This window comes from Carcharodon carcharias, chromosome 12 (assembly GCF_017639515.1).
Source record: "Carcharodon carcharias isolate sCarCar2 chromosome 12, sCarCar2.pri, whole genome shotgun sequence".
Classification (NCBI taxonomy): Eukaryota; Metazoa; Chordata; class Chondrichthyes; order Lamniformes; family Lamnidae; genus Carcharodon; species Carcharodon carcharias.
The window spans coordinates 60,215,151-60,228,959 of NC_054478.1; the positions used below are offsets into that span (position 1 = coordinate 60,215,151).

The 13,809-nt window shown below is 40.5% G+C and overlaps 1 protein-coding gene across 15 annotated transcripts in view; it reads right to left on the reverse strand.

The window, feature by feature from the left end:
* scn1laa (sodium channel, voltage-gated, type I-like, alpha) overlaps window positions 1-13,809 on the reverse strand; it is a 190,635-nt gene that overhangs the window by 140,898 nt on the left and 35,928 nt on the right. For 4 of the 15 annotated variants that reach the window (XM_041200429.1, XM_041200421.1, XM_041200430.1 and 1 more), the window contains exons 10-13: window positions 13,535-13,787; window positions 10,071-10,099; window positions 8,609-8,956; window positions 5,222-5,354 (exon numbers count right to left, since the gene is read on the reverse strand). In XM_041200429.1, coding sequence (XP_041056363.1) covers window positions 5,222-5,354; window positions 8,609-8,956; window positions 10,071-10,099; window positions 13,535-13,787 — 763 coding nt within the window. Of the gene's footprint in view, window positions 1-5,221; window positions 5,372-8,575; window positions 8,957-10,070; window positions 10,100-13,496; window positions 13,788-13,809 lie in introns of all 15 variants that reach the window. The other 11 variants (XM_041200419.1, XM_041200418.1, XM_041200420.1 and 8 more) reach the window with 7 other exon arrangements.

Here is a 13,809-nt window from a genome sequence, read left to right on the forward strand (position 1 = left end):
TTGGATAATTAAAATCACCTATAGGTGTTGTATTGTTCATCTTTCCTACTTCTTCTCCTCCTGAGTATTTTTTTTACTCACCCATCTCCTCTACACGACAACCTGGCATGATATGGTGCTGCAGTAAACCACCAAGTGATGACTATCAATATTACTTTCTAGTCATTGTCTGTCTCCTAATCTTCTAGGTTTGTCAAATGACTCAGATGCAATTCTTAGGCAGCATGAAGAAGAGAGCCTTGTTAACTATGCATGGTCATTCTTAGCATGCTAAGCACCAGCTAAGAAATAATCATCCCACACAATTTAGAAAATGAATTTGTTGGGACTGTACTTGATAATTCACTGAACACAAAAAGAGCTGGTGGAAATGGCAATGAAGGCTGAGAAAAGAGATATCTAAAATCATCTTAACATTCTAGTTCGATTAAAGGGGACAAAGATCAAGACTTTGGGGGCCCGCAAAAAAAAATGGAGTATGGTGAAAGGCACTACTTTTTGGCTGGGGTTCTTGCCATGGCATAGACAATCTGCAACCTAGCATGCCATGTGTAGTCACTTCAAGCCCTTTGCAACTGAACCCTTCCTGCAATAGTAATGGTGTCTCTGAGGGATGCTCATACTGGAATCATGTAGGTCCTGGACTCAAACTCTTCCTTTGTCTTGGAAAAGCAGAGAGATCACATGAAAATGAATCAGATCAGTGACCTTCCTGAGCCTGGTCTCCTGTACATGAGTAGAAATACTGAGCTACAGTCCTGTGGGGCAGTCAGGCAATAGGAATGGATAATGGTGCCAACAATCATGATAACATCTCTGCAACCACTTCAATGAATACTTGCCTCAATGTCAGAAGGCAAGCTGGAACAATTACTATTGCCCGCAGCTGATCCCTTTCTAGCCCAGGTCATACAAACTATTGACAAAGAATATTTCAAGTCCCCTTGATTGGACCACAACAGTGTACCATTTCACATAAAACTTCCAGTGCGGGAAGCAACTCGTGAGAACAGTGGAGTAAGTAAAAGGAGTACTTTGGTCTGGTCTATGAATCTTACACTAGGGTGGGAAATAACTCTATACCTTTCTATACGCCAATGGTCCAATAATGTTGTTTGAAGACACTGTGAGCAGTAAATGTACTTGTTATGGCTAGTGATCGTGGAATGTGAAGCAATTTTGGTAGTTGGATAGATGTTATTGCTGGTTGTAAGGGAGATACTTAGAAATGACTTATGTGATTAAACCCATACTTACCTTAGTTTAAAGTTTGGAGGTCGGGAATTCTGATTTCTGATGAGTGTACTCGGAGATCCAGGGAAAAAGAATCTCGGAAGGCAAGACTGAAACCCTACAAAGCAGGTCATTATTGGAGCCATCCGAATGGAAGCGACTTTTGGAGAGGATTTCAAGACAAGATATCCAAATGTGGAGATTGGAAATGAGTTTCAGTGAGACCGATTGGCTCACAATGCAATAAACATTTGGATGGCTGTTGAGAAATCCATAAAGTCTGTGCAGTCGTACCTGTTATCTAGTGTGTAGTGTAGTGTGCCCAACCACAGTTTGTCTGTTAATTTACATGTTATGTTATACTTGTTATGAATGTTAGAGTATAAGATAAATATTGTACATTGTTTTATCTTTCTGAATTGGTATAATGAAGTTTAATTTTGTTTGTTCAAAACCCATGGAATCTTGTGGCTTTATTCACTTACTAAGTGTCTTGAATCTCAAACTTTATCTACTTTAAACAAAATGTTTGTGGCTCCAAACCAGATCTCTGCCCCACAACCCAGGGTCTGACCAAGGATCGTAACAAGGGGAGCAGAAATTGTTCAGAAGTAGATCTCTTCAAGATACAGATGTTGATCAGTCCTGGTGGCAGAAAATTGCTTGACTGCATACATTGCCTTGGCAGTGCTCCAAGTCATTATTGTCCTCATCATGTTGAATGCCCTCCCCTATTTGTAGCCCCTTGTGCAGTCCTCATTGCATACAAAAATTAAGCATGCAAACAACACCATAATCACATGATCACATGGAACAGTGTCTGAAATATTTTGGAGGAATTCATCAAAGCTGTCCAGGCATCTGAACCATGACTTCAGAGTTTCATTTGTCTGTTCGGTGAAAGTTCTAGCTGAACAAAGATTCACTGCTGAGTTTTTGTTTTTAAGAGGTGTTATGAGCCATGTGTTCAAGAATAGTCCAGTCTCCAAGAACTAGTTTTTAACTTGCTGTGCAGAGTCAAAGCATAAGGGTAAGTTGGCATAGACCTGCATAAAATGCTGCAAATCATCAAGTATCAGCTGAGCATATACTTGGCAGTAACTGTTTCAATTCACAATGGCAGCAACATGGAAGCAGGATAACATGCATACAGTCAATTATATCTTGAAGGAATCTTGCAAACTCAATGAACCCCACTGCAATATCTTGCTACTTCTTGATGCCCATGAGGAAATTGATGATTCAGTTTGTTTTAGTAAATAGGGCATCTGCCATCTATTTAACACAAGTAGAGACTGCAGATTGACTGAGGCTACTGGAAGTTCATGTGGCAGACTAGAAGGATCTGGAAACAAAAAAAAAAAATCAGGGCGACAATGGCCTCGATGCAACAGACAGTGAGCACTGTGCTTGCTCTAGCAAACACAGGATGGAACAACTTTTTCATAGCTTCCCTGGAGAAACTAAGGGCCGAATTTTACGACAACGGGATTTTACGTTCCCGCTGAAGTAAGTGGGGTTTAGAATGTCTCGCCGCATTTTACGGCCCCGTCCCCACCGAAACGGAGCCGTAAGATTCTGCCCTAAGTCTTCTTGAACATTGTACTTCAGAGAACAATGATAGGTTCCCCGGACCTATAACTCTCCTGGGAGTTTCTCCGAGCATAGACCCTTTATTTAACTTTCCTTGCAACTGCAGCTGTCTCTTCCTTCCTCCCCTTCCAGAGTGGAATTCCTAAAAGTACCCATGAACATAAACGTCTGAAAACTTGAATGATAAAAAGCCCTACTGCAGCCCAGAGCCTGCTGTAGTAAATTATAAACTTGTGCAGGATGTCAGAAAAAGTACCCATAAGCTAGTGTAAGAATATATAGCAGGTGAGGAACTCTTCAAATTGCATTTGAAATGCCGCTTGGGATTTTGCAGCATTCATGACATGCGGGCAGAACAAAGGATGTGGCATTAGTGGGTAGGTCAAAGCATCACTTTGACATCTCAGTGATGTTACACACACTAATTTGCATGGGCAGAATATTACACTTGATGTGCGGGCGCACGCCCGACACGCCCGAGCATAAAAAACACACGCGATGACGTCGGGCAAGCGCCCTGACATCATCACATGGTCTCGCGATAATTTCTTCGGCAGGCACGCATCAGAGTTGGCTGTGCGCCCACCGACAATTAAAAAGCCTGTTAAGACCTTTAAGAAGCTAATTAAATTCAAATTAATGCAGCCCGTCAAACCTAATGGTTGGTGGGCAGGCAAAAAGGCCAAGCGGCCTTTACATTTTTTTAGGAAACCTCATCCATGTGTGGTTGAGGTTTCCTAAAGCAAATAAACATTAAATAAAAATTTTATTTTTGAATTAAAAACATGTCCCAGCTCATGTGGCAGAATCACATGAGGGGACATGTTTTATGACAATTTTATTTCCTTTATTTTTTTTTAAGGCTGCGCTTCATCTCCCTGAGGCAGCTCCGCGCCTCAGGGAGATTGAAACGCTCTTTAGCACGTGTGCGCAAAGATCGCGCTAGGCCCCCTGGCCCTCCTCCCCCTCCCCCCCATCCACACAGGCAGCGCTGAGCACTGCCGCTCGCGTTCCACATTGGGGGGGCCTTAATTGGCCCACCAGCGTGAAACCATGGTGCGAAGCCGATTGCGGGCGGCGGTCAGCTTCCCAACCACCCCCGCCGAGCACCCCCCGCCAAGGGCAAAATTCTGCCCTATGTGTTCCTCAGGTTCTTAGCCATTTAAGATGGAGCTTGGCCACCAGGAATTCCACCTTATTGTCCTTAGAGATAGGCAATATCTGAAACCAGAACTAACTCAGTGGAACTATATCCCATATCATTTTCCAAATGCAGTTAACCCCCTTTTCAAGTGCAAATGTAGAAGTATGGAGACAACAAACCCCCTCCCCCTGTCAAAATGTTTTGAGAACTGAATTTGAAAGTTGCTACACTTAAAGGTCATTACTAGGGCAGGGGTTTCTGTGGTTGAGTCTTGGTATTGAGATTGGATCTTCGATAGGCAGAGTGCCTGCAGGAAAATCAGAAGGCTTGCCAGTAAAGGAGCTCACCTGATTTTCCATCGAGTTAAATTAATGGAAAGTAAATCAGCAGGGTTCCTTCATCCACACGCGCTCCTCCCACCCTATCTTTTTCAATGAAACACCCCAGCGATTCATTGGAGAGGATTTACCCTCAGTGGGCGGGTATGGCAGGCAGGCACGGGAGCGGCCGCACAACAGTCCGCCGCCCGCGATTGGGTCCCGACCGTGATTTCACGCTGGCTGGCCAATTAACGGGCAGCCAGCATGAATCACGCGCTAAAACGCTTGGTGATGCCGGGATGTGGGGGAAGGAGGGCCAGCGTGGAATTCAGCGCATGTGTGCGGGTGCGCTCACAGAAAGCTCCCCGAAGGCACAGAGCTGCCTCAGGGAGCTGATGATTTTTCATATTAAAAATAAAGTTACCAAAAAAGAGTGACAGAATCACATGAGGGGTCATGTTAAAAATGAGTTTTAAAAGTTTTTATTTTTTTAAATCACTGGTCGAAACCTCATCCTGTCGGTGGATGAGGTTTCGCAAAAAATGCAAAGGCCGCTTGGCCTTTTCGCCCACCCGCCAACCTAACAGTTGGACGGGTAGCAAAAGTTTCAATTTAATTAATTGATTGATGAAGAGCCTTAATAGGTCTCTTAATTCTTGGCGGGCGCGCTGCTGCCTCTCGCGCTCGCCTGGCCAAGCGAAATATTGCGAGAGTCTGCGATGATGTCGGGATGCTTACCCAACGTCATCGTGCACTATTGTACTCCCATTCCGGTCAGGCACATGCCCACCCGACGAGGGATAAATTCTGCCCAATATGTCCAAATGCACGGACAAGAAGATCTGCCTCATTTGTTTTTCTCTCAAGTTGGCTGTTATTTTACAATGCAGGTGATCTGAGATGCTGAAACATAATGAAAATATTGACAAACCTTCCATAGTATTTGTCAGAATACTGGCCACACTTAAAGCTCTCTGCCTTTGTATAGGATCTTCCAGAAAATCCATAGAAATTTGATGAGATCCCGATCGCCTCTTCTTAAGGTCTGTTTCTGTGTTAGTGCCCTGCAAATGACATATACCTCAATTATTCCGTTTTATCTCAATCTGTTCACTTTCAAATAATTCCTTAAGAACTGTGGTAAAATTGGAACAAAACTTATAAAAAAATAACTTGCAAATTTATGGTATGTTTCCCCTGCACTATACTTTCTTTTGTTCTATTCAGCAACATTTAGTATAAATGTACTGCACTGGATTTTTATGCTGAAGTGGTGGTGTTAGTATCTGCATCATTGTTAACATCCCAGCAGCAGAAACAACAGATATACCATCAGGTTTAATTTTCTTATCTCTTGTACACTAGGAGACTCAATGAGGGAAAGGGGTTGTCCAATTTGAAAGGGTGAAGTTAATAGAAGTGCTGGCTGTCAGCTGATTTCTACTTCTTCTGCTGCCGGCAATAGCAGTTGGAATAAGACCAGTTACAGGCTAGTTGTCTTCTTGCTTTAATTTTATTTGTGAATGTGCACAATTCCAGCAGACAACTGGAATCTTGTGAAATGTGAAGTGAGCAGGCAGTTGTCTGTGCAATAGCAATTAATGAGCCCAGTTAAAGAGTACATTTGAAATGTAAAACTTGGCACACTAATTATGAGAGTGAACTTTCACTCTCCACACTGCTGGTATTGGTGAGAAATCTGGCCACTACAATGTCAAAAGCCATAAAAATGGACATTGCAACATAGACAAAAGCAAAATACTGCAGATGGTGGAAATCCAAAATAAAAAGAGAAAGTACTGGAAACACTCAGTAGGTGAGGCAGCATCTGGGGGAGAGAGAAAAGCAGAATAAACTTTTCAGGCTGATGATCTTTCGTTAGAACAATTCTATTCAAAATTCATTGACCTGAAATGATAACTTTGTTTCCCTCTCCACATATGCTGCCGAACCTGGAGTGTTTACATCATTTTCTATTTTTATTTAAATAGTGGCATTGGGCAATTATCGACCGGAAAAATTCAGAAACCACAATTTCTGCCACTGATCCCTAGGATCTACTAGCATCTGAAAGCATGAAGGTACAGCCTAAATACAGCATGAATAATGGATGCCAACTGTCTTCCCAATTTCCTTTGAAGAGTAATATGTTACTAATCAGTACCTATTTGCTGATTATTTTATCTTGTTAACTGTATTTCCTTTGCAAACAGAGTATATACATATTTTATCCAAGAGCTTTCTAACAGTCATATCAGCAAACTATAGACAAAAACTGAGACAGAGTATTTTCCTATATGAATTGCACATCATATAGCTACTGCTGTCCAGGGTCTGCATTACTACAACCTGACATTTTGTTGGCCATTTTTAAATTACAGGATCTGGGCATACTGAGGTGATATCCAGTATTAAACAAAATAACACCTGGGTGAAGGCAGAGTGGTGGTGTGCAGTGTTTTACTGATCTGTGTGCTGTATAATGCAATGCCACCTCAGGGATTTATGAATTCACAATCTCTGGCAGGCCACTGTAGGGAGGATGCAAGCTTGGGTTGGTAACTGATGCTGGAATCACATTGTGCGATTCTCCAGCATTGCCTTCAAAATAGTTTGTCCAGGAGTGGTTTTACCTGACCTTTCTCAGCCAAGAAATGCATTGTATCACTGCAGAGAATTAAAGAAAGATTAAAAATAGCATACCTTTAAAATAAGCCCATAAAGCAAGAAAACTTATAAAGTAAGGATATAGCATATAATGAAATAAATTACAAACAAGTATGGTGTCTCTCATTGATTTTGGATTTGTTTATGTATGATTCTACTACATTTTAAGATCACATGCAACTACAAGACACAAACAGCTGTTATTACTTTCCAGGTATGAGATATCCAATCTAAATAGGTTATTAATATTTTTAAAATAGCTTCAATAGAGCAAATTAGTGTCAAAAATGATTTTTTTTTAAATAATTTCAATTTTCCTTCAATGGTCCAGGCCAGGATCGTAGTGGTGGGTCCACAGATGAGTCCCATTTCCACGATTAGCATGGAAGTATCCCTAGTCACATATAACAACTGTCCACTGAAAACCACAGTGGGTCCTTGAGGGAGCCTGGAAAGAGGTACCCTTAGTGTAGGAAATCCCTGACACTACCAATGGCAAAATGACAACCTGATGTAACTAAGCCCCAACCTATCTTTCAGTATTTTGGACAGACTCCCTCCAAAGTTAGGATGGGAATCCAGTGAAAGAAATGCCAATTTTCAGAGCCATTGTTTTATGAATCTATTTTTAAGATGGTTCAAGGCTGTCAGAGTACATCATCCACCTTTAAGTGAAAGATATAAGAATTCTGTGTAGAACCACTTGAATTGAACAATCAGGTCTCAGCATTTATTGGATTAACAATATCCTGCTTTGTTTTTTAAATGTGAACTACAGAGAACAATGTCTATTTTCAAAAGACAATTTTAATTTTTATACTGTGGTTTAAAGGTCACCAGATTATTGTTCACAGTAATGAAACTGCAAAATACAAGATACATTTTAATGTAACCAGGATTGTGTACTCTTAAGAAAAATGAATGATGTTAATGGAATGTTTATAGTATTATTAAGATTAGGGGTACATGGGTGAAGGACATTGATTGATTAAGTACCTTGAGCACATATAAAGAGAGACTTCTGGGACACTGAGTGTTGGTTAGGGAGGAAGACACTTGTAATGTTGTATTCTGCAAATAAAACTAGTATTAAGTTAAAGATTGACTGGTTTCCTACTTCATCTGGCTTCAGAATGAATTAACAGTCAATAGTGAACTGAAGCCATGACTTTTATTTAATTATTGGCTTGATCTGGAAAGGCTCTCCTTACTTAAATAGACAAATATGCCACTATTTCATTCCAAGTTAGTGCATTTCCCATTGGCATTACTCAGTGAATTAGAAGATAGTGCAGAAATTGTGAGAGATGCAGCAACATGCATTGAAATAAATGATGATGAATTATGGTAAAATACTTTTGATTGGTTGCTGTTATCCCAGGAAGAAAACTGTGAACAACCTTTCTGCTACATATCTGAAACACTATGCGTGAGACTTTTAAGATATTTCACTGTAGATATAAAACTGTTTCAAACATTATTTTCTGATCTTTCAGAAGAAACAATGCTGGATATCGTTTGTTAGATCAGCTATGCATTTCTCAATGGCATCCTATGTTGTAATCACTGCAGTACCACATGGCCATCATGCCTAACCTACTATTTAAAACTTTCTTACATTGTCATCAGTAGCTGGCTTATCTATTATCACCTCTGGCAGAAGTCGTCCAATGGGTGATGTTGGAGTTGAAGGTCCACCGGCAAGTGAAACCACTCCATTGCAGTCCACTGTGCTGTGCATCTTCCCATTCACTGGAAGCACTGGCAGTATCCTGGAGGACCTACTGGTCTGACTAATGTTACTGCTGCGTCTCTCACCCTGCCTCCGTGGAATAAAGAGTGAGCCCCTTCTGCTTTCATTGTCTTCAAAAGTGCTGTGTTCATCATCAGCAAAATCATTTTCTGACCCTACATCTTTAGTCCGTCCTTTGAAACTGAAGATGCTGCTTCTGCTATTGCGCCTTGGAGAAAAGATGGATCCACGAATACTTAGTAGTGACTGAAAAAGAATGAGAATATAAATCACTCAGTATCACTTCTATTTTGAACTGCCGTATGTTATTAGTGTTTTAAGCAATTATTTACAAATTTTCTGTACTCCTTAAGCCAAAGAATCAGTCCTCCACCATTTTACTCTGAATAAGCCTTCCTACAAAATAACCGAAGCATTGTCTCCAGACACACTGAAGTTGTGCCTGCAATACCTATAGTTGAATCATTTTCAATATATGAATAATTTCAATGTACTAAGATATCCAACGACTCTTCATGTGGCTGGCAGATCAAGGCAAAGTACTAGTGAGCCTATTATGCCCTTTATAGCACACAGTCAAACAAGAAGAGCTGGACGATTATATCAGAGTGGGACTAACTACCCAATTCTCCATCAATTGCTAAACAATTTTCTATATTTAATTTGACTCTAATTTACCCTATTTTTTTCTCCATTGTCTGTTCTGTTTCTTCCTCTATCCCAAGAGTTTTCAATCCTTTTACATCTGAGGCCCCCCACCATGCTTCCCCCCATCAAACAAAATATGTTTTTCTGTATAAAATGTAGCTTTGCAAGTAACCATACACATTTATTACATTTGTTTTACTTACTTAATGCAAAACATGTTGCTGGTGTTGAGCAACAATCTCAATCCCAATGCTGGAACCACTCAACTGGTCAGGCAGCATCTGTGAGGAGACAGAAACAGGGTTTGCATTTCAAGTCAATGACCTTCTTCAGAATTGGCCATCGATCTGAAATGTTAACTCCATTTCTCTTTGTACCGCCTGAGTGTTTTCCAATGTTTTCTATTTCTAATTTCACATTTCCAGTATCCATTGCATTTTGCTTGCTTGTACATGGGATCTTAAAAGCACAACAATCTCTTCATACACCCCTCCAAACAAAGGTTATACATGAGAACTTTACAGGTGCAAATCAAAAGCAACATCTACATTGTGGAAGGGAGATAAAGTTTTAAAATGATGAAATTAAAGAGGCCTGTGAATCTCATACATTAAGAGTGAATCACTCATGTTGTTTAAACATGTGACTTTCTATGGATGCCACTGATGATTAAATACTGTTTCATGTAGTGTTGTGTAGGGCTGCAATCTACTTCACTCCTGATAATAAACCTAGTGCCCACTGTTGCCTTGCATCCTTTCCAAATGACCATTCCCTGCCTTGAGCATGGCCCAATCAGCACAATCATTGCAGATCAAAGAGCCATCCAGTTCCAAACTTAAAAACTAAACCCTGCTAAATACCCCCTCACTTATCTTACCTGCTCCTCCAAAGGCTGCTGTCTGGCTCTGGCACCGCTAACATGCTACCACATGGTGCATACAGGCCGCAAAATGGACAAATATCAGCAGCTCTGCCACTGTTGCGCTTACCATTACATATGCACCACCAGGCTCAGGAAACAGCAGCCAAAAGAAAGCAAAAAAGAAATCAGGTGAACAGTTGGATTTTACCAGTGGCAACACCAGAGGTGGAGGACAGATTGTTGTTTGGATGATGAAAGTGGCAGTGTGCAGTATTCAGTTTTTTGGTTACTTTTGGTGGATCCCAAGGCAGCTGCAGACCCCTAGTTGAGAATCCCTGCTCTATCCTTTTCCTTCAGCAGTTAAAAAGATAGACCATTGGGCACAACGTTCACGAGGTTCTAGATGCAACACTGGCATTACTGCACCATTATCAATTCACAATTTCATACAAATATACTGCTATCCAAAGGGTATTGTAACGAGTCCAGTTGCTCATCACAGGATGCACTATTCCAGCAATTTTTGATCCATAATATCAAGGATAGATAATTGCAGGTTTGTTTGGAAGTTTATCTTTTTTAACTGCAATTCTCTTAAAATCAAAAACACGAATATTTCTATATTGTCAGAAATATATTACAACAACAATATATTTACATTGTGCGTTTAACATAATAAAACATCTCCCAAGTGCTTCACAGATATCTAAAAAGTCAGAATGTTCAGTGTGTATAATCGATATTACTGGGGGAACAAAAATTACATTTGCTTCCATATTGTTCTTTGATCTCAAAAATAAGACTTCAACCTATAGTACAGTGCAATGTGGCATCAATACAATTCATGATGTTGTCACTTCTGTGATTTTAGTACACCGGAGCTGACTGAATACAAACCTATTTGCCTGTTCTACTGATTTCTGTTATCATACTTTGCTTCTGAAGTCATACAACCAGAGGTAAGGTGATCAACACGTTGTGATAAGAATTCTTAACATGCATCAGAATTATTTAATGGGCATTACTATTTTAAGTACTGACAAACTTTTATGTACATCCTCATTATCTTTATCTTCCTTTACAATGACATTGGCAGCATTCTCTTCTTCGGTTTAGACAGGTGCAAAGTACCCATTTAATACCTCAGCCATGCCCTCTGCCTCCCCAGGATCATCTCCCTCTTAGTCCCTAATCAGCACCAAATTTCCTTAGACATGTGTTTAAAAGGCTTTTGTGTTCCCCTTTGTTACCAGCTAATCTATTCTTATACAGTTTCTTTGTCCCTTTTGGTTACTTATTCCATTCTAAATTATATATTTTGTATTCAGCTTGGTTCCCCAATGAATTATGAATGTGGTGTTTATCACAAGCCTTCTTTATCAATCTAATTTTAATCTCTATGTGCTGGATTGTCTTGCCTTCATTTGTGTTGGGATGGAGGCAGGCAAGCTTTAAAAATGGCAAGCGGGACCCTATTCTGGGATTTCTGCCCCTATTCCCGTCAATGGCTATTTTTAAAGGTGCATGTTAAGGGTGTGGTAGCAAGTCTGCATGCAGCACTCCTGCCCTTGCTGGCTCCATTGCCATTTTAGACCCCCCTCCCCACAATCCCAACCACCCCACCCCCCATTATTTTCATGGAGTCAACCTGTTTAGGTAAGCAACATGTTCATAGCATCTCAGAGGAGTCATGAGAGTGTAGTCTGAAACTTTTTGCCAACTAAGTTGAAACTGTGTTTCTAACTTCATGTCATAGGTAATGGTGTATGATAAGTTAAATATATTCTTAATACAATGATTTTTAATAGGGGCTTGGGTTAGGAAAGGTTTTGAGACCATTAAATTGACCAGTATTGTGAAAGTGAAAAAGTCTTCAGATGCACTCGAGTATACTATCCACTGTATAAAGTGCTCTTCTGCAATGAACAGTCTTGAGATTCAATTTTTACTGTGTCACTTGCACCCTGTGCTTTGATCTTTTCATTGATTGATGGATCAGCCTTCTGTTCAGACTTTGAAGCAATGCAACAGATGGTCATCTATTCTACAACTTCAAGGCTTTAATGTATTCAGCCCCGGAGGCTTTATTGACATAGTTGTGCAATGAAATCTCATTATGACTGCTTGACTGAGCTCCAAATCCGACTAATGGATTCAGCTCAGCAGGGGCTGTTGATACTGCTGTCAACGGGAGTGTGACAGTTTTATGAGTTCCTAAGAGGATTGTTTTTTGAGGAAGTTTTTGAATGCCCTTTTGTTTATTTTGACAGTTTTGTGAATACATTAAAGCCTTGAAGTTGTCGAATAGGATTAGACATTTTTGAATTGGAGTTTAAATGTGGTTGATTGACAGTTTTATGAGCTCATAAGAGAATTAAGGTTTTTTTCAAGTTGAGTTCGATTGCACATTTACTAAGGCAGTTTCATGAGCATCTCACAGACTTCACAATATTAGAATAGGGCTCATGAGTTTTGCCAATAGTGGATATTGGATGAGTGAATATGGGGGTATACTGGGGGGCTGGGGGTGGTGGCAGAGTGTGTAGAAGTGGGTGGGGGGGTGAGGGCCAGGGTTCCTTATCACTTATGTACAGAACTGGGCCTCCTGACTTGTCCACTTCAGCATCTGACTGCCTCCGTTCACACCTCTGCCCCGTTTCGCAGGATGGTGGTCCTTACTCTAGCCCAACCCTGCCACCCCATGATGAAAATAGCTTGGGTGTGCACTGCTGGGGAAGTGGTGAGATTGCAATGTTGAAAAACAGCCTGCCTCAAGATTCCCACCTTGTAGATGAAAATCCAATCTTATATCTTCAGTCATCCAGGAAGCTTTAGCTTTCAATACTTTCCTTTTCCCCTCGTGGGAATGTATCTTGTTACAAGTCTGTTACAAGAACTACCTCATCTTTGAAGGTCTCCCATTACTCAATTACTGCTTTATTTGCCAGTTTTAATTCCAATCTATCTAGGCCACATCCCTTATCAATTCATTGAAATTAGTTCTTCTCCAGTTGAGTATTTTCACTTTGATTTTTCCTTGTCCTTTTACATAACTACTCTAAACTTAATGATGATGTAATCACTGTTGCCAAACACCCCACCCCCCACCACAAAATATGCTCTATTTGCCCCACTTAAGACTGTCACTGAAATAATCTGCAGACTTGTGGCTGCTAAAATTTTAGGCTATCACCTTTCTTATTGAAATATGGTAGAAGTATCATTATTTAATGCATAATGGCATAAATATTTTATGTAACTTATTCCTTTTACCTGATGTGGGGAGGAATTTTTCTTTTCATAAGAAAGACAGTTGCGATCAATGGAAAATCGAAAACCATTCCCCTTTCTTCCATTGTCCTCTGATTCTGATTTGTGAATCCTTTCATCATTATTCTTTTCCTCGGCTTCTTGCTCTGTTTGTTTCCGTTTCTTCCTTCTGTTTCGTCTCTCCTTGGCACTCTTTGAACTGAGCTTTGATGTATCTGAGGAACTATGCGACATTTCACACAGCCCAATTCTTCCACTTCCATCCCCTGCCTCAGCTGCAGCAGCTGCTGCAGCCTGTCCAATGGAAAGAACATTA